The sequence below is a fragment of the Silurus aristotelis genome (assembly GCF_946808225.1).
Source record: "Silurus aristotelis genome assembly, chromosome: 24".
Classification (NCBI taxonomy): domain Eukaryota; kingdom Metazoa; phylum Chordata; class Actinopteri; order Siluriformes; family Siluridae; genus Silurus; species Silurus aristotelis.
This window is the reverse complement of record NC_139597.1, coordinates 12,575,585-12,596,751: the sequence shown is the minus strand read 5'-3', so window position 1 is coordinate 12,596,751 and position 21,167 is coordinate 12,575,585. Positions and strand designations below refer to the sequence as shown.

At 40.3% G+C, this 21,167-nt stretch overlaps 2 protein-coding genes across 3 annotated transcripts in view; one reads left to right on the top strand and one right to left on the bottom strand.

Annotated features, from left to right (window-relative positions):
* The window catches only part of LOC310719113 (copine-8), a 132,296-nt gene that overhangs the window by 30,495 nt on the left and 80,634 nt on the right, over window positions 1–21,167 (top strand). For both annotated transcript variants that reach the window (XM_083528482.1, XM_083528483.1), the window contains exons 2-4: window positions 4,457–4,497; window positions 9,134–9,180; window positions 16,418–16,521. In XM_083528482.1, the coding sequence (XP_083384608.1) occupies window positions 4,457–4,497; window positions 9,134–9,180; window positions 16,418–16,521 (192 nt within the window). The remainder of the gene's footprint in view (window positions 1–4,456; window positions 4,498–9,133; window positions 9,181–16,417; window positions 16,522–21,167) is intronic.
* The window catches only part of alg10 (ALG10 alpha-1,2-mannosyltransferase), a 117,388-nt gene continuing 104,908 nt past the window's right edge, over window positions 8,688–21,167 (bottom strand). Inside the window, exon 4 of the mRNA XM_083528577.1 lies at window positions 8,688–8,703. The gene's annotated coding sequence lies outside the window, so the exon portion shown is untranslated. The remainder of the gene's footprint in view (window positions 8,704–21,167) is intronic.

Here is a 21,167-nt window from a genome sequence, read left to right as displayed (position 1 = left end):
TTACACATTTCAGACATGAATTTGGTGGTGGTTTTACTCTCTTTAAATAAGGTGCGGATTGGTTCCCTGGTGGTCTAGTGGTTTGGATACGGCCCTGGTTCGATCCCCGGTCAGGGAACCAACCACAGCCATTAGGGTTGCACAAGCCAATGCACTCTCAGTGCCGGTCCCAAGCCCGGGTAAATGGGGAGGGTTGCGTTAGGAAGGACATCCAGCATAAAAACGTGTGCCAAATCAAACATGCGGATGATCCGCTGTGGCGACCCCTAACGGGAGAAGCCGAAAGAAAGTTTAAATAAGGTGAGGATTGATGGCCTAGCATGATAATGAAAACTTTTGTAAAAAAAGTATGCTGTAAAGTCAGAGCTTGTAGTTTCTCTAGTTAACTTTACTAGATGACTAGATATTTACTACAATTTATTTAGTTTATATGCTGCAGAATGAGCACAATTAGACTGTGGTATGTTGGGTCATCACAATAAGTGTTAACCAGCTGACAGAAGAATTAGTTTTTTTTTTAACCAACTTCTCACTAAGATCACTAATTACAACTGTTATGTATAAATAGCACTTTTTAAATGCTCGATTTATTTAGCTTATTATCCCAAATATCTTCCAAATACTAGCCTGTCAGTAAACCTTCGGTGTTTTTACTTTTACAATATAGTCAATACAGCATCGTTTGGAACCCAGTCATGAATTCTCCTTGAATGCACTATACACACCATTGGCAGCTCCCCTGGCTTTTTAAAATTAGGATAAATTAAAAGTGCTGCTGGAAATAATACTTGGAATGCCTGTGGTACCTTGATGAACTTCATGAAAATTTCCTTATTTGGAAAACATTATGAATGCTGAAAATATGTAAAGAGCATGATATGGGGATTAAACTTATAGACAGCATGTCTTTTATATGTGGTACCATCAATGTACTGCAATGTACTGCCTCAATCAAGTCTCAGTTTCTGCATTGGATATTAGTGGGAACTGTCCAGACTATTGGTCACCCACAATAGTTTTTGCGCAGTCTCCCCTGCACAAATTTTTTTTTTAATATCCGGTCACTATCAACAAAAAAAGTGTTCGCCCTATTGTCTGGGAGGTTGAGAGTTTGAATCACAACAATGTCACAGTCATTTGAGGTTGTGAGCCATTTTGAGAGCAAAATTGTCAGTATGGACGATGACATTCTCTCCAAGCCACTTACATTGACATCAAGCCATTTACCGGCATCTGTGAGAGTGTGTATGTAGAGGACGGCAGATAGCGCTTTCCTCGAGCGTCTGCTGAAAAGAAATAGACCAAAATCACATGTCCTAGTGAAGTTATGAATGTTGTAGACAGGTTCTATTAAAAAAAAAAAAAAGTAAGATAATGAGGACATTTAACATATTTGGACCTGTGCTAGCCATGCATCTAGTATATAACTTTTGTTGCCACGGCTTGCTCATCAGGGATAAATGCACACCGTTCACCTTGACTGTTGATTTCTGTAAAGCTGCTTTGAGACAATGTCTGTTGTTAAAAGCACTATAGAAATAAACTTGACTTTCTTTCGGCTTCTCCCATTAGGGGTCGCCACAGCAGATCATCCGCATGTTTGATTTGGCACATGTTTTTACGCTGAAAGCCCTTCCTAACGCAACCCTCCTTGAGACCGCCACTAAGAGTGGCCGCGTTCGGTTCCCTGACCGGGGATCGAACCCGGGCCGCAGCGTTGAGAGCGCCGCATCCTAACCACTAGACCACCAGGGGACCTTGTGTAGTGTATACTAGTATCTAGTATATACTACAAAAAAATAATTTAGGCAATTGGAGTTATTATATTATTATATGTTATATTTAATATTATATTAAATATAATATATTATTATATATTATATTGGAGCTATTATAAGATTACAAGAAGTCAAATACAAGATAATTAAACATATTATTACTCATACGAGGCTTATATGAATAAATGCTTTGAATCAAATTGTAGAACAAATGCTTTAAAAACATTTAATAATATTGTTTGGTCTTGTAATTCTTGTAATCTTGTAATTCAATAATAGAAAATACTAGATCAATTGGACATTTTAAGACATTTCCATTAAGTTTTTCCATGTGTAAATGGTTTAGCAGAAATTTGCTGTTGAACTATAAATTTAAATATTAGAAATGTTATCCTTTTTATTATTTACTGTACTGCACAGAATAATGTTCTTACAGCTTTTAAGGATGTATCACACACACCATTTTGGAATGTGGGGATACATTTTGCCTAGTTCTGCTAAACTTCAAAATGACTGATTCCACTATTAAAAGTCTGTTGTGTGATGCATTTTATGTATATTGCAAATCAAGTTTAATTAAACACGTACACATCTGCAGGTTCGACCCAACTGACTCTATCTTATATGTTGAAATGACATCTCTGGTGATTTGTAAGCATTGCAAATCACAGGTTTAGCTGGGGTACTCTTAAAATATGCAGGGTTTAATCCATTGGAACTGAGCTCTGGTGAATTTTCCACTTTTTATTGAAAGTGGTGAGCCTTAACATTTACATATGGACCAAAACTAATGGTCAAGTTTTAAATAATCATCTAAACTTTTGTGGATTTTAAGTTGCAGGCTAATAAACTAAACATTGCACTGTATCTCAGAATGAGGCAAATAGAAGAAGAATAACACCACAGAAGAATAAATGAAAAGAAAGAATACAGTAGTATATAATTAATAAATAATGTAAAATAGCTTATGTAGTGCAAAATATTGGTTTTCTGTGGTGATTTTTTATTTTTATGCACACTTGGCAACGATTTGTTTCCTTTCATCCCTGTTTTGTACCTTTTCCAGCCCTGTATTGCTGAGCCAATATTTTAATTGCCAGTGTATTTTGCTTGTCATTTTGTTCAGTTGCATTTAACTTGTGAAACAAAACCAAACTAAATAGCAAAGCAAATCAAAATTATCAATTTCATTCTGATTCAGACTTGGTAAATAGACAATTAGGTGTGAAAGCACCTTAATGCATCTTTACTAGCATTAGAAATTTACAGCCTGCAAGCCTATTTCTCCTGTCAGTCAGAAGGCACTGTGATAATCCAGAGCTGAAAAATCCACCTGCGACTTTCACACAATCCAACTGGCTGAGGTCTACCAGAGATAAAAATATTTAAAAATGCCACTTTATATATCTCTAAAAATGTATTTGTAAACAAAATGATGAGGCAGGCAATGTGACTGTGACCCATTAATTAATGTTCATAGGGAACGAATGGGAATGATGCAAATACTGTGTAAATATTGATTTTTTTTTTCGTCCCATCAGCAGTACAAGTCTGACAGGGTTCTTTACAATTGATGCATGGCGCATTGCAGCTCGGGCCTGTTTCTTCTTTAGTGCCGATTGCTAGAAATCAAGTGAAAATGGCTTTTAAATTTAGTGTGTCTCTAACATCATCTCTGTTGGTGGTGTATGGAGTAAATGTAGGTCCTTATGGCTCCCCTCATAAAATATCAAATAACAAAATGGTCTGTAAAGTGTTTCTGCTGCGTGCATTCGACATCATTAAGCTCATTTGGTGTTTCCAGTATGCTGAGTAAATGTAGATGTTCGTAATGGATGTCCTCACCTAGCTGAGGCCCAAATCAGGACCAAACGGAGAACTCAGTCTCCTCATTTAGTCACCTCCTCTGCTCCCGCAGTGCCAGAAGCCTGTTAGCACGAATGCCTCATGTACTAACCCACAGGGTGGGAAGACATCACACACTCACACATACTCACACATACACACACATTACAGTATCCCAGACCAGGGTTGTGTTTAAGAGGGAACTTGACGTCTTTTTGTGTTTCGGACAAAACAGATGAATTTGCAACACTTTAAGTATTTTCAATGGCAAGTATTGGGAATGTAAAACTCTGTGTCAAATGTACTTAGTTTTCATATTTTATGTGTGTGTGTGTGTGTGTGTGTGTGCACATGTTAACAATGCTGACAATTAGTTTTTCTTTGTGTCTGTATGTCTTTGAGCGTGTGTGTGGGTGACTGTGGGTATATCTGTGCGTAGGTTTGTGTGTGTGTGTGGGAGTGTGCACAGGTTTGGAATGTTGTCCGTATGGTTTTAAGTGTCTTTGGGTGCCCACGTGTGTGTCACAGTTCACCCCTGATACTGTCATGTCATGTTTCACAGCTGCTCCCTCCTGTCCTAATCACAGGTAATTAGATTGTAAAGGCCAAGAGACACGATTAAATGACGAGTATAGTTGACGCTTACCAACTCTTGCCTTTATCTGGCATAACATTGTCTTGTTACACCCATACCCCCTTAAATGTGGAGTGTGATGCTCAAAAAGCCCATACCGTACGAATGACCAGGTGTCTGCAATCTTTTGGCAATTTAGTGTATTAATTATAAGTTAAATATTGTGTATTTAAAAAGGTCTCCTTTTCTCTTTCTACAGAAATCTGCTCGACATGGACACTTTCTCCAAATCAGATCCAAGTAAGATTATATTTTATTCTGCTCTTTCTGTATCTTCCTGTCCTTCTTCTTCTTTTAAAAACTCTCTTTACTTCTTTAGTTTTGTTCTGGAGATATGAGACAAAGGAACTGTATAGTTAATAAAGCCTATTTCAGCCTGAAACCCTTTTTTTATTCCTCAAAGTGTATACTTCAGACCTAATTCAGTCATTTCATCATGTCTTTAATTTGCTAAGGGGTTAACACTGTTACTCAATGATTCAACCTTCTGATCACAGCTTACTGAGCCACCAATATGTGGCAGCCATCTTGGGCACTGATGAGTGTTTTTGTAAACCCTATGCTTCCAATGTTTGATGGTGTAATTATATAGGAAAGCTGCAAGTTATGTGGATGATGTTGCAGTTTGTGGATGATGTTGCAGTTTGAAAATGATTGAAAGCACTACACACTTTTGTGTTGATTAGCCTTACAGGTGCAAACACTGGCTCCTGCATAACTCTTTTGAAGTATAAAGTCTGCAGACATTGTTCCCAGTTTAGTTCAGACACCAGTTCAGTGGGTTCACTTAATAGCTTTACGTCTTCATCAGTATTCCTTTTTTATTTTATTAGATTTAATAGAATGAGCAATGTACATTTGTGCAGACTTCACTTGCCAATAGAATAATGCTATCATTTTTATTTTAGTCGTAGTGTACATGTTTATGGTCATTTTAATTTCAAAATCAAGATTCCTGTAGCTTAATGTTGTTTGTTGTTACAAGAAAAATATTTGGGTGGGATAGATTTTCTCGTTAGCTTCAATAAAGTAATGCCTCGAGTGCAAAACCAGAGGCCAGTTTACCTTGTGAAATTAACATTATAATGGGTAAGTAGGGAATCGCGTACATTTTATTTGATTACCCTCTGTTTTTATTGGTGCTTTATTTCAGCACATTTTTTTTTATGTTTTTCTGTTCTGCACTACTCACCTGGCTCAGATGTTGCTGGAGATGTATGCACACAGAAACTCTCTCACGCAGACAGATCCAGCAACCAGCCATTATCTCATGTTATCCAAGGCAGCAACCCCCCATATAAAGTAAGGATTCCATCATAAACAAAATTCTTACACACTTCCTTAGTGCGTCACTGAACTTTTTTGTTCGTGCAGTGATTGTGTGAAGTGTGCTTTGAGCTTCAGTGACTAATCTTGATGTGCATGTGGTGAGGGCTGCAGATATAGAAACAAGGTGGGCGGCCAACTTATGGCAACATTTGCCTTGGACAGGAATATAACGAATCATGCAAGCCTGGCATTAAATATCAGATGAGGGCTATAATGGAATAAGCATAAAGAGGTCTGCTTTCTCTTAAATACATTAAATTGTTTATTTTGCCACTTCAGGCAATCTGAATTATTTTAATCCAATTTCACATTCCAAAAAAACTGTTTATATTCAGTGTAAACATTGCAATCCAATTTGATCATTTATTTGTATTACATTATATTATCATATTATGGACATTGCCAGGCCGAAATAAAGTTCCCACCTACTTGAACTAACCAAACAGATAAGAGGCTTCCATTGGATAATTACAGCAGTTTCAGCTGACAACAGGTTATTTAACCCTAATTGATGCAGTGAGTGGCTTCTAATTTTCCTTGCTCAAATTATTGACCTGCATCAAGCAAAGAACACAAGTAATGGGAAACTACAACAATTGGGCTGAGACTGTCCAACATATTATTAAAACCTGAAAAGATAGTGGTGAAGCTTCAATCTTAAGAAAGTAATGTGGGTGGAAAAATCTTGAATGATCTTTTGGTGAAATCAAATAGTAAAAACACAGTAGTAGTATAGTAGGCTATGATTATTTGAAAATAAGAGCATTTCCGCACAAAATTGAGGTTATTTGGAAAAAATAAAGAGAGAAAAAAAAGGTTTTAGTTTGCTCAGAAGCATGAAGACTAGACTCTGAAGCAATAAAAACAAAAGGTCATGTGGTCTGATGAGTCCAGATTTATCCTGTTCCAGAGTGATGGGCATATCAGGGTAAAAAGAGAGGCTGATGTGTTTGTATCCTGGGCAGCCTTGGGGAACTCCAATCACTGCTTGGTTCCAACATACATGATGAGATCTAAAATCTGCTAAGCCTGTAGTCAAAACAGTGACGAGATGGACCAGTGTTGGACCACTCTAACAACTCTTCCCAGCACAAGTTTCGCTCATGATATGTGAAGAGGATGTGTCTCTTTTAGACCAACTGGCTCAGATCACAGATCACTGGAACTGTGTGAGGTCCCGTTCTGCTTTAAACTCTCCACAATCATCCGGGTCGTCAAGAAACCCTCCATCACTAGACTGAATGACTTCAGGCCTGTCGCTCTGACATCTGTCATCATGAAGACCTTTCAGCAGCTGGTATTGGCCCACCTAAAGAATGTAACAGAACAGCTGACGGGGCTGCACTACATTCTGCAACACCTTGACTGCCCAGGGACATATGCCTGGATTCTGTTTGTCGATTTCAGTTCAGCTTTTAATACAATAATTCAGGAAATTCTCTACTCCAAACTCATACCCCGTGCCCCCTGCCACTATACCCCCTGCCACCTGTCAGTGGATCACCATCTTCCTGACAGGCAGGAAACAACAGGTGAGACTTTCCCCATGGTCCCGAGCCGTCCGATTTTGGACGCTGGTCAGCATGCTGCCCGCTGAGAGCCAGTCTCGCACTCCTCACACCCATCGGCAAAGCCCTGTAGCACTGGCTGAGTGGTGAACAGAGGTTAACAGCCTTAAAAAAGCATAAATTATATTTTAAGGGGTCGACCTGAGTAGTAAAGGTGGGGCGGAGCCTGATCTCAGGTCAACCTGTCTGTCAAGACAGACATGGTGTCATAGGAGCTTCTGTAGTTGGTCACGCCCAAAGCAATTCCCAAACGACACTGAGCGAAGTTAGAAAAAAAGACACAGCATTTATCTGCCTTTCTCTCAGTCAAGTTTTGAGTAATTTAATTGCCATTTAACTTATTTTGAATGTCAGGTTACAAATATGATCAAAAGTTAGTCAAAAGATGTTGAAGCTGATTGCTGGCTTTTGCTGTTTGTCCATGTTTAAATTCAAAAGTAATTGCAGAGAAAATCTTAGCTTTAGACTGCTCTAGTTCTTAATAACTAGACAACTATGGGCACCAAAACCAAAAATACGTTCTCAATGACAGGCAATTATGTTTCACTGTTATATAGTACACAAAATGCCAAAACTCCATTCATGTTAGCTTGCTCAGTGGTTGCTAGTTTGTTCCCTTTAAAATGCTTGCAACATTTCCAAAATTTATGTGTAGACATTTTTGTGTCAATAATTCTGTTTTTTATTACAAGCGGCATATACTTTTTTCTTGAGTTGTGCAAGTCAGCCATAGAGGCTCAGATCATATGATTACATTAATCAGACTAGGAAAAGGACAAAGAGCACAGATGTGAATCGTAGGAGAAGCAAGAACAAAACAAAAGGCTATCATCCTTCAAGGAGAGCATGGATATTTAGAAAGATGTTTCATAAGCCTATTAACTATAAGCACGAGTTTTATGGATGTACATTCATCAGAGTGGGCATTTGTGCTGAGCTTCAGCCTTGTTAATGCTGACTGCTTGCTACGCCAGTCTCTCAGTATTAACAAATCTATCCATGGCCGGCAATGGGCTCACAGCTGAGACGGCTGGATGTTAAAAACACCAATGCTTTCATTCCAGCATGCCTGTTTAGTTTTTCACAATTTTTTAGCTTCAATTCCATGTATAAAACCACTCAGTCCTTCCTGCTGATTGTCCTTTTATGCTTTTCTTTTTATTCAAACACACACACACACACACACACACACACACACACACACACACATACACACACATGCACAATATTCCCCTTATAACCTGGACAAAGCTCCTCAGGTGAAGGGGAATATTAGCACTCTCAAACACTTCAGACGCAACGAGTGGAAAGCTATATATTGTTTAAAGCTAACGGTTGATTTCAGTTTTTTCTTTTTTTAGTTTTTATTTTATTTATTCTATTCCCTCATTATACTTCCATTACATCAAGCTGAATTAGTCAGAATTTTGACATTTCCATGTCATTCATGTTTGACTTTTTATTTAGTTATTGTTTATTGTTTATTCAATGGATTAGTGTTTATAGTAAATGCACATATTAAGGCGAGCTAATTTTTTAATAAAAAATGCTTATTTACAATATGAATATTCATTTAATCTAAGATAAATGCATATATCTCTTCTATCTGAAAGATCTCAAAGCTTTCTTTCTTTCTTTCTTTCTTTCTTTCTTTCTTTCTTTCTTTCTTTCTTTCTTTCTTTCTTTCTTTCTTTCTTTCTTTCCTGCTTGTTTTCTTGATTTAGGTCTGTCTGTCTGTCTGTATGTCTGTCTGTCTGTCTGTCTGTCTGTCAGATTGGCATCTGGTAAAACAATGTACGGCTGCAGGACACCAGTTGCAGCTCACGACTTGCTTTAATTCCATAGTGTACAGTATTAAATATGTAAAGGAAGGAATGTATGTAAAGGAAGGAATGCACAATCTTCGGCATGTAGCTTTTTAATAGTTATTCTCTGTCTGTTTCCTTTTTTTTAAAACACTAATTTTGTTCCTCCTGCAGTCTGTGTGCTGTACACCCAAGGGATCGGCAACAAGGAGTGGAGAGAGGTCAGTTTTATATCATGGGCACCATATGGATGCATGCAAATGGTTGAATAATTTGCTAAATAAAAGTCAAAATACTCTTTTAATATTCTTTTTTTTTAATCAAAGAAACATTAGCTTTTCTACAAAACTGTTAATGCCAGTAAATTAAAAAACCTCAATCAGTTACTCAAAGGAGATGAGCCTTAATATTAAGCTGAGTATGGCCCAAATGACTCAGATCATCTGCTATTTTACAGTCTTCTGTGCAAGTACAGCCAGTGTCATGATATATTACGTGGCGAATAAAATGATTAAGCTGGAATATTATAGGTCCTTGTAATGGATAACATGCACTGAAAGTCGCACAGCCTTGGGCAAAACAGACTGTGTCATTTCAGTGTAGCCAAATTCACAAAATGCAGTAGGTACTGGATTTTCCGGTAAATAAAATGCTGCTGTTTAACACTGGTAATACATGATGTATTTTGCTACCTTAACTGATTCGTACAAATTTGTTGAGCAATAATTACCTATTACCTAATTAGAAATAAAAGCAGGTCAGCAAATAAGCATGCCCAAGAACTTCATCTGATTCACACAAGCTACAATTTTGGCTAATAGAATGGTAAAATTATAATTTAGCAATACAGGAATGTCTGTGTATTTCTATAGTTACATGTATTTACACCAATAAAATGTTTTTACTTTAAATATTTTTACTTTAAAAAACTTTGCTTTCATAAAAAAGAAATTAATGAAAGGTGTTCGGTGTGAAATAATGACAATAAGATGCCTGAAGGTCCCCGTCTCTCCAGGGAGGCGATGGCCAGCAGAAAAATTCTTAACTGTCAGAAATTTTAAGAGCACCTCAGGCAAGGGCTCGAAGGGAGGCTTAGACAGGGCTTCGGCCAGGTGCCACGCAGGCACTCTAGGTTGCACCCGAGTCCTCAGCCTCCGGGTACCACCATGGAAACATGTTACCAACGGGTTTCTGCCCAGTGACTGCTCAGCAAGTGGAGCACAAAAAGCTGCAATAGCGGACACGTAACCTTTAAGGGTGGAAGGAGACAACCCCATGGTAAACTGTTCCTTGGATCCGATTGGTGGCATTTGCACCACATAGTAAACAGGTGCCATTTCGCTGCATACGACCTCCTCATAGAGGAAGCTCTGGATTGGAGAATCCAGAGCCTGCTGCCTCGGCTGATAGACCAGAGGCTAAGAGCTGTGCCCCCTCAGGGGCCACATCCACAGCCTCCACATTACTGGGCGGGGGTGAAGAAAGGTGCCCCCTGCATGAGAGAGAATATCCCTCCTGGAATGAATCTTTCAGGGAGGGTGCTCAAGAATGGCTACCAAGTCCACAAACCATAGCCTGCCTGGCTATCAAGGGACCAACCAAAGCCTTGACCCTTGCCTCAAAAGGGCATCCGCTCCCTGGTTTTGGCACCCCAATGATGTGTACTGCCATCACCGAGAGTAGCTTCCCTTGGGCACAAAGGAGGATCTGACATGCCAGCTTGTATAGGAGGCTAGATTGCAGACCCTCCTGATAGTTGATGTAGGAGATCACAGATGTGTTGTCCCTAAGGATCAGCTGAACAAAAAGCTGATGAGGTCTCAAGGGGCTTTGTGGGCAATATCGGGGCCTTGAGGGATGATGCAGCACCCGGGGGGAGAGAGAGCCAGCCAGCCAGCCTCAACCCGGGGCATAATCGCACCCTTTCAGTCCCACTACATTGAGGCTGAAGAGGCGGGCTGAATATGGGCTGCTTCAGGATCTTGACACCTCGGTGTTCAGGTCAAGAATAAAAGGCAGACCCTGTCATGGAGGAAGCGACGTAGATCGCATAAAATGCTTATTGAGCTTACTTAGCCAACGCTGTTTCTGATCTTCAGCTGGCCAAGCCAACAGCAGCCGCATTGCAAACAACCGGCTCCCTCAAAAGCCAACTGAGCATGCTCTGCTCCCAAGCAAGTGACACACAAACTGTGTGTATCCCCCGTTATGAAGCGGGGGCAAGAGGGAGCACACAGCCGAAAGGACTGCTTGCTTTCCATATATTTTATTTTTATTTTTACCGCTTACCAGTAGTTACCTGTCCTCTTATAGCAGACACATACAGAGCACTTCCTGAACAAACAGAAGCTAGTGCCGTCTCCACCGCATGTGCTTTTTATTTATTTATGTTGTCACCCTGCTGGTGATGTCTCCCCTTTTTGTTGGATAAATTACACATGTGGTTAACACAGAAGCCTTCCCAAAACGTTGTTGATGCAGCTCAACTTCCTGAAGGGGAGCTGTGTCATGAGCATACATTCAAATACTAACAGATGGACAGACTAGTGGCAAGTATATCATTTATATACAGACTGAACAGGATAGGGCCCAGAATTGATCCTTCAGGAACTCCAATATTACAATTTTGGTACATTGATTGACCAAAATGCACACTTTGCCTCATATTTGCTAAGTAAGATGTCGTCCATTTAATAGCTTGAACAGAAAAAAGTAAAAAAAGAGTGAGCTTTTAAAGGAGTACTTCATGGTTAACAAGATGATATAATTTGCAGTTACAGTTGAATGATTAAATTGAAATCCAAATTGCATTGAACGCAAAGGGGTATGACCCTTATTCAAGTAAGTAATCAGATGTTTTGTTACCTATTTCTCAGCCACTTTAGGTAATAAAATACCTACTTGGCAACTGTAGGTAATATGCTAATCAGTCTATAGTTTCCTACATCCAACATACACACCCTTAAAGATCGAAACACTATAGTGTCTTCCAATAAATACCTTGTGCAAATGAGAGATTAATTAGATGGGTAATAGGACAAGCTAAAATATGTTTATATGTTTTAAAAAATGCAGTATTTAATCCATATGCATGCTTTTGAGGCTCTACATAAACTTTGAATATTTATAACTTTAAATTCAGATATTTCATATATTCCAAAAGTTGGTTTATTATGATTAATTAGACTACACACAATATCTTTAGATGAAAGACTTTAACCATTCCTCAACTGAATTTATAAAAAATAACATATATAAAATGTTTGCTAACATTTCTTTATTTCACTTTGTCTACTGTTAAATGTTTCTTCCAGTCAGTTTATTTAGATTTTTCCAAATAATTTTCCCATTACCTCTTGCATCATCAATTATTTTGATAAAAAAGGATAAGTTTTAGCCTTTCTTATATCTCATTACTTTATTTGTTAAGGATATAAAAATGTGCCTATTGTTACTATTTCCTGATTTAAGTGCCCTTTTCAATGCAAAGTCTCGCTCCTTTATTTGTTGCCAAAGGGCATCCTTGAGCCAGGTTAATGTCATCTTTTGTCTAGATTTATTTTTAACCTTTCTCGTAAAAGAAGATATTTAATTAATAGTTGTGAGAAACATATAATTACAAATCCTAATATCTTCACAATGCAGAAGACTTGACCAGTTAATCTGCTGAAGGGCAAAATTATTCATAAAATTTTTTTTGAGTCCTCTCAAAAATTATGATCAGATATTCCCATCGAAAGATTATATGTTCTTTTTCTGCTCGCATTACTTAAGGGTTTTATGAAAAAAATTTAATAAAAACTATTATCGGCTGATGGTGGTCTATACATCCATCCATCCATCCATCTTCTTCCGCTTATCCGATGCCGGGTCGCGGGGGCAGCAGTCTAAGCAAAGATGCCCAGACTTCCCTCTCCCTAGACACTTCTTCCAGCTCTTCCGGGGGGACACCAAGGCGTTCCCAGGCCAGCCGGGAGACATAGTCTCTCCAGCGTGTCCTAGGTCTTCCCCGGGGTCTCCTCCCAGTGGGACGCGCCCGGAACACCTTCCCCGAAGGCGTCCAGGAGGCATCCGGAACAGATGCCCGAGCCACTTCAGCTGACCCGATGTGGAGGACCAGCGGATCTACTCTGAGCTCCTCCCGAGTGACTAAGCTTCTCACCCTATCTCTAAGGGATCGCCCAGCCACCCTGCGGAGGAAGCACATTTCGGCCGCCTGTATCCGGGATCTTGTCCTTTCGGTCATGACCCAGAGCTCATGACCATAGGTGAGAGTAGGAACGTAGATTGACCGGTAAATCGAAAGTTTCGCCTTGCGGCTCAGCTCCTTCTTCACCACGACAGACCGGTACATCGACCGCATTACTGCAGAAGCTGCACCGATCCGTCTGTCAATCTCCCGTTCCACCCTTCCCTCACTCGTGAACAAAACCCCAAGATACTTAAACTCCTCCACTTGCGGCAGGAACTCCCCACCAACCTGAAGTGGGCAAGCCACCCTTTTCCGACTGAGGACCATGGCCTCGGATTTGGAGGTGCTGATTCTCATCCCAGCCGCTTCACACTCGGCTGCAAACCGTCCCAGTGCATGCTGAAGGTCCTGGTCTGATGAAGCCAACACGACAACATCATCTGCAAAGAGCAAAGACGAAATCGTGTCGTCACCAAACTGGACACCCTCCGACCCCTGGCTGCGCCTAGAAATTCTGTCCATAAAAATTATGAACAGAACCGGTGACAAAGGGCAGCCCTGCCGGAGTCCAACATGCACCGGGAACAAGTCTGACTTACTGCCGGCAATGCGAACCAAGCTCCTGCTTCGGTCATACAGGGACCGGACAGCCCTTAGTAAAGGGCCCCCGACCCCATACTCCCGGAGCACCCTCCACAGGCCGCCGCGAGGGACACAGTCGAATGCCTTTTCCAAATCCACAAAGCACATGTGGACTGGTGGGCAAACTCCCATGAACCCTCCAGCACCCTGTAGAGGGTATAGAGCTGGTCCAGTGTTCCACGGCCTGGACGAAAACCACATTGTTCCTCCTGAATCCGAGGTTCTACTATCGGCCGTATTCTCCTCTCCAGTACCCTGGCATAGACTTTCCCAGGTAGGCTGAGAAGTGTGATCCCCCTATAGTTGGAACACACCCTCCGGTCCCCCTTCTTAAAAAGAGGGACCACCACCCCGGTCTGCCATTCCAGAGGCACTGTCCCCGACCGCCACGCGATGCTGCAGAGGCGTGTCAGCCAAGACAGCCCCACAACATCCAGAGACTTGAGGTACTCAGGGCGGATCTCATCCACCCCTGGTGCCCTGCCACCGAGGAGTTTCTTTACTACCTCGGTGACTTCAGCTTGGGTGATGGACGAGTCCGCCTCTGAGCCCTCAGCCTCTGCTTCCTCAATGGAAGACGTGACGGCGGGATTGAGGAGATCCTCGAAGTATTCCTTCCACCGTCCAACGACATCCCCAGTTGAGGTCAACAGCTCCCCACCTCTACTGTAAACAGCATTGGTGGGGCACTGCTTTCCCCTTCTGAGGCGCCGGACGGTTTCCCAGAATCTCTTCGAGGCCAGCCGATAGTCCTTCTCCATGGCCTCACCGAACTCCTCCCAGGCCCGAGTTTTTGCCTCGATAACCACCCGGGCTGCAGTTCGCTTGGCCTGCCGGTACCCGTCAGCTGCCTCAGGAGTCCCACAAGCCAACCAGGCCAGGTAGGACTCCTTCTTCAGCTTGACGGCATCCCTTACTTCCGGTTTCCACCACCGGGTTCGGGGATTGCCGCCTCGACAGGCACCGGAGACCTTACTGCCACAGCTCCGAGCGGCCGCTTCGACAATGGAGGTGGAGAACATGGTCCACTCGGACTCAATATCTCCGGCCTTCCTCGGGATCTGGTCAAAGCTCCGCCGGAGGTGGGAGTTGAAGATCTCTCTGACAGGAGGCTCGGCCAAACGCTCCCAGCAGACCCTCACAGTACGCTTGGGTCTGCCGAGTCTGTCCAGCTTCCTCCCCCGCCATCGGATCCAACTCACCACCAGGTGGTGATCAGTTGACAGCTGCGCCCCTCTCTTTACCCGAGTGTCCAAGACATACGGCCGCAGGTCAGATGAAACGACCACAAAGTCGATCATCGACCTACGGCCTAGGGTGTCCTGGTGCCACGTGGTCTATACAGAGAATTGATATTAAGGGAGGTAATTACACTGATATCATTATCATTACAATACTACAAGACATAAAATATGTGTTGAGCTTAGAGAAGTCCAGCATAGGTGTACGCAGGTTGAAAGTTACAGTATTAAGTACCGTATTTTTCGGACTATAAGCCGCTACTTTTTTCCCATGTTTTAAACCCCGCGGCTTAAACAACGAAGAGGCTAATTTATGAATTGTTCCTGTTTTTTTTCCCGGTTTCACAGACTTCAAGCCAAAAAACTGAACCCCATAACATTCGACCAATACAATTTCCGAACGGAAACAAAAAAACGCACCTCACATGTGTTATGAGCTGCATGGCATCGGAAGGAAAAAACTTCCATTGGCTGATTTTTAAACGCACAACGATGCCAAAAGATAAACTCCCGAGAGAAATAGTTGTGAAAGGAAGGAGGAAGACAGTGAACAATGACTTTCTTGGTCGGCTACTGTTTAGATACACGCCGTTGTAGCACGTTGAGTCAGGGTGAAGGGAGAGCTCGCTTCTGGCATGCTATTCCCAAAATACCGCTATGCTCCTAAAGGAAGCGCAACATATTTCACCATGTGTAACGTGTCTTTCGTTAAAGCCTGTGTGAAGTACATTAGTGTAGACACCTGCGGCTTTTAGACAGGTGCGGCTTATTAATGATAAAAAAATATATATTTGTAAAATTTAGTGGGTGCGGCTTATATATGGGTGCGCTTTATAGTCCGGAAATTACTGTATTAAGAAAAATGACATATTGGAAACACAGAGAATAAAGGAAATTCTAAATTCCAGGCAAAACATTAAGCACTGGTCTCATCAAAAAAATGGCTAAAACCATTTATAGTGATAGACCAGTATAAACAGTAATTTTATGTGATTTAAAAGAATAACAATTATAACAGCCCATATATTGGTATTTTATTGGGTATTATATACTGTGTATTCTTTTCCAGTTCTTGTACTTAGTCAACTTACAATCACATATAAACTACAACTAATGCAACTACTTAGAAACCAAACACTTTGATCATCAATATTCTGCTTAGTTCAGTGCTTCACAAAGGCATTTTTGCACATTGTTCTAGCCAACATACAAGTGTGTCTCTTTATATTATGTTTCATTTTGAACATCTGCTGCTGTAACCTGCTGTACCTTTGAAATTTTTCACCTGGAATACGCTGACCTGTTATGTTTAATTTCAAACAAATCTTGGTGGATTGTGCTTAATTCGATCGCTGACTATGTCGCTCTGTTTTTATCTTTCAGTTTGGGAGGACGGAAATCATAGATAACACACTAAACCCAGACTTTGTGCGCAAGTTCATTCTGGACTATTTCTTTGAAGAGAGACAGAATCTTCGTTTTGATCTGTGAGTACAATTTGTGTGTGTGTGCGTTTGTGTGTGTTCACGCACCAATGTTTTTGTATTTATGAGCCTGTTAATTCTTTTAGTAACTGGCAGTTCATACGTTGGCATTTATGGAATAACTGGAAAACAGAACTTCACCTTGCTGCAGTACATACAGTAATCCCCAGTGGTTACGTTCCAAAACCGCCTGCGATAAACGGAAGCCACCCCAAAAAATATGATTTTATGTATACAGTACTATACTGTGTTAACATTTTACTTCATTTTATAGAATAATAATAATTTTTTTTATTAATAAATTTCATTATTTAAGCATAAAACTCCATTAAAACAATTCCCTATAAGTTTTTTGGTCTATCGTGCTATCCGTGAGAGACCAAAAGTCAGCGAAACAAATTAGTTATGTGGCAAATGCAATTCCGCGATAAACCGAGGCCACGAGATTCGAACTGCGGTAAAACGGGATTACTGTAAATGCAGAGGTAGCCAAAGTCTACACATCCTTCACTTAAGTAGAAGCACAGATGCTCATGTTTTAAAATATTTAGGTAGAAGTTGAAGTACTGACTATATTTTTTTACTCAAGTTAAAGTAAAGAAGTTTGGGCTCTGACATGTACTTAAGTAAAACGTAGCTTTTACTACTATCTGTTTTAGCGTGACTCTGGTAACTGGACGTCACTTCATATTAATATTAATGCTGTCAATCGATTAAAATTTTTTTTTTTCAAATTGCCAGAGGGTTAATTGTGTGCATCATGGCGGATCATGGAGCTGATTTTTGACTTGGCGCATCTGTAAACAAATGTTTACTGATTAAAAAAACATTTCAATGGAATTTTTTTTTTTCATATATATACATTATATATAGCTGATTAAAGAAAGGACGTCATAAACAAACTTGTGTCTTGTTGAAGATTTTCATTTTGCCTCCTTTATATGTATTTATATTTTTTTTATAAAAATGGACAAATAAAATGGGCACATTAATACAATTAATGCCATTTAAATGAATTTGCATTAACACATTATTAATATAACTAAAGTAACTGGCCTGTTTAAAAAATGTAAGAAGTAGAAAGTACAGATATTCGTGTAAAAATGTACTGAGTGAAAGTAAAAAGTTGTCTAAAAAATAAATAGTGAAGAAAATTGTCACACACTCTGGTGCCCATGATATTTATATTTATTTATTTTAACGTTTTTCTTATTTCTAATCACACTCTTGGTGTCACCCAAATGAGGATGGTTCCTCTCAGAGTTTCTTCCTCATACCATCCTAAGTCAGTTTTTCCTTGCCACAATCAGAGAGACAATGGCCATTGTGGAAAGAGCTATAGAAATGAACTTAAATTGCGAAACAGTGTTTAGTTTAGTAGTAAAAAAAAACAAAAACACAAAAGTAAACTTACACAGTACATTGTACTTTCTCCATCTGACTGGAAAATGTGAATCATTGCACGTTTATTGTATACAGTAATTTCACCTGAAAGGTGTTGACTGTAATTCTTAATCTCCCCTTCCTTGTGACACGACAGAAATGGTGATTCATGATGCCTGTACTTTAATAGCCAGGATTTTGTACAGTAAATGTCAGAAGAACATCAGCTCCAAGGAATTGCACTCAGATATAATAAACACTTTTCTAAATGGCAGCAGTATTTAGTTTTTTCCAAATACATTTAGAATGGGACCCCACACCTGTTGCACTTAATCATTCGTACTGCACAACAAATACAGTGATTCACCTGCTAAAGCAAACTTTTAAAGTAGTACAGGGTGTTAAATGTTCACTTGTGATGTAATTTGTCAAAGATTCAGCGGTTTGGTCCGCACGGATGCAGAAGTAACTGAGTCACAAGAGCACTGGACTATAAATAGCTGAAAGGAAAAGAAATTATATGGACTAGTCAGACTTGGAGTGTAAATGGGGAGCTGTTAGTTTGGGTATGTGAGAGTGTGTGTGGGTGGGTGTCTTCCCCTGGAGGCTCGGGCGAGCATGTGGGGGCACAGCACACTCCAATCTGCTGTGATTAGTGCACTGGTTATATGATACGACAGATTTTCACTTTCTCTGTCTCTCTTTCTCCCTCTCTCTCTATGTATGTGCCTTTATGTCTCTCAAGTCATGTATTACATCTACATGCTTGTATCACTAGACCTAAATCTGTGTGTGTGTGTGTGTGTGTGTGCATGTGTGTGTTCACACTTGTGAACATGTGTGTATAGTTACAAGTTACTTTACAAAAAAGGTGCAGCTTAAATGATAATGCCATAATATAAGCTACATAGCTGAAAAGGTATAACTATATGAAACCATGCACTTGAATGAGAGCACTGATTTGAATGAATTAACTTATTGAGTGCATTTTTTCACTGCCGCGTCAGGCATTTTATTCTCACTACACATAACCTGGGTGGAATTTTCCTTACTTACTCTGTTTCAGTAGCCATCGACAGGAACTTTTGACCTTTTGTCCCTTCGATTTTGAGGTTAACAGAATGTTTGCAATTTAGCTGTTGGTTTGATTAATTGACAGCATGTCTGTAGCTCTATTTGGCCCTAGATTTCTAGATTGCAGTTTTGCCTGAGCCTGCTGCATCACTTAATCAGCCTTTTCCATTGTGTTTTCCAGAGGTTTTGTTTCAAATTAATGGTGTAGATATCCATTTAAATGTTTCAAGGTGATATATATTTGGGTGACACCAAATAGTCGAAGATTTGTTTTATAAAAGAAAATTCATCCATATTGCCTTTCATTTGAATGTCAAATAGATAAAAATGCATTGTCAGTTTCTACCACTTGACAGGCAGTTTTGGTTGCTTTAGTAGTAAGTTGTTACTGTGTGCAATGTGTGGGGAAAAAAAGCCCACTTGTTGCCTGCCCGGTGTCGCCCCCACCCACACACACACACACACACACACACACACACACACACACACACACACACACACACACACACACACACACACACACACAATTTGACAGTGTTTGACAATTTGACAATCAGTTGACTATAGGCAAGATTTTAATTTTCTGATTCGTCTATATAAATCCTTATTTGGGTACACCCCTTAGACCTTTTTTTTTTAAGTTTATCTATGAAATTCTTTACAAATGAGACATATATTTTTGTGTTTTTTTGTATATCCTCTTTTAAAAGACACCTCTATACTTCTCCTTATTAATTAACAGTGTGTATCACAAACATGAGTCACACAAGTGACCATGTTGACAAAAAAGAGAATATTGTGTAGTGCAAAGTGGATTTTCCAGTAGAAACCACTGTAAATAGTTGAAGTGATTTCTTTGGCTATGTGGATGAGATGTGCATTGAGTCATAACAGCTTAGCAACAAAGAGAAACAGAATTCAGAAGAAAACTGAACTAATCATGAAGTGCAGCCAGTGATCAGTTGAGTCAAGAGCAACAGTAAGGCTTTATTTAATCAAAAGCCGTGACTGAAGTTTAACTCAAGTTCTAAGGCCAGAGAGACGGATGTGGATGGTGCTTTTCATATAAGCAATTTGAGTCTACTATGGAAAATTAGTAAGATGTCAAATGTTCGATTATTTTTGAAAAGTAGACGTATAGTCGGAGATTCTTTGTAGTCTGTTTTCTTTTAGGATAATAAAAAAGGTTAAGATTCTGGATCCTGATTAGGCTGATGAAGAATGGAGAATGCATAGTCAGTTAGTCTGTAGTCTTTGACCAAAAGAGTAGATGATAGATAGATAGATAGATAGATAGATAGATAGATAGATAGATAGATAGATAGATAGATAGATAGATAGATAGATAGATAGATAGATAGATAGATGGATCAATCGATCGATCGATTGATCGTTACTAGGTTACTTATGTAACCCTAGTTCCCTGAGGAAACGAGAGCTACATCGAATGCCTGCAAAATGACAGGTCTTGAGGCACTTTAGGCACATACTCCGGTTTATAGGATAGCACTGGCCATGCCAGGGGCAAACTCCAGGAGGGACGGTGCCACGGAAAGAGCCTGTAGGTTGGCCTGGTATGCCTGCAACACACCCATCGTGTGGAGGCAGCCCACGGCCTGCCCTGCCCTGCCCACTAGCACAACACAATACCGAAGTTTTCATCGATGCAACACCTAAGGAGAGAGAGCCAGCTATCGTCTCTTCAACCCTGGGCATCTCCCCATAGCCGCACTTCCTGAACCCTCCAATATTTTCGTGTATAGGCATATGGGCTCTCCCAGGACCTAGACACCTCGGTGTGTAGGTTGGGGAAAAAAGGGTAGGCTGTGCCGCGGGACACAGGAAACGCTCACCCAGCTTGCTGGGAATGCATTGCTTCTGCTTCTCGTCGGGCCAAGCTACCTCTAGCTGAGGCGTTCCCAAAGCGGCGCAGCGTTTTTCGACGCAGCTCGAGTTCCTGAAAGGAAAATACAGTTCTACAAACTCTAACTGGTCTAGCTGGTTGAGGTGCACACAATAGAAAAACACATTTCAGTTTTAACGAAGGTTTGTCGTTTTGTGAACCAATATAATGAAAAAAAAAGTCAAAAGTGACGTTTCTGCTTTTTATTTACTTTTTCTTATTAACAGCTGTCTATATGTGGGAGTATCACTGTTTAAACCTTCAAGGCACAAGATCTTGTCATAATGCT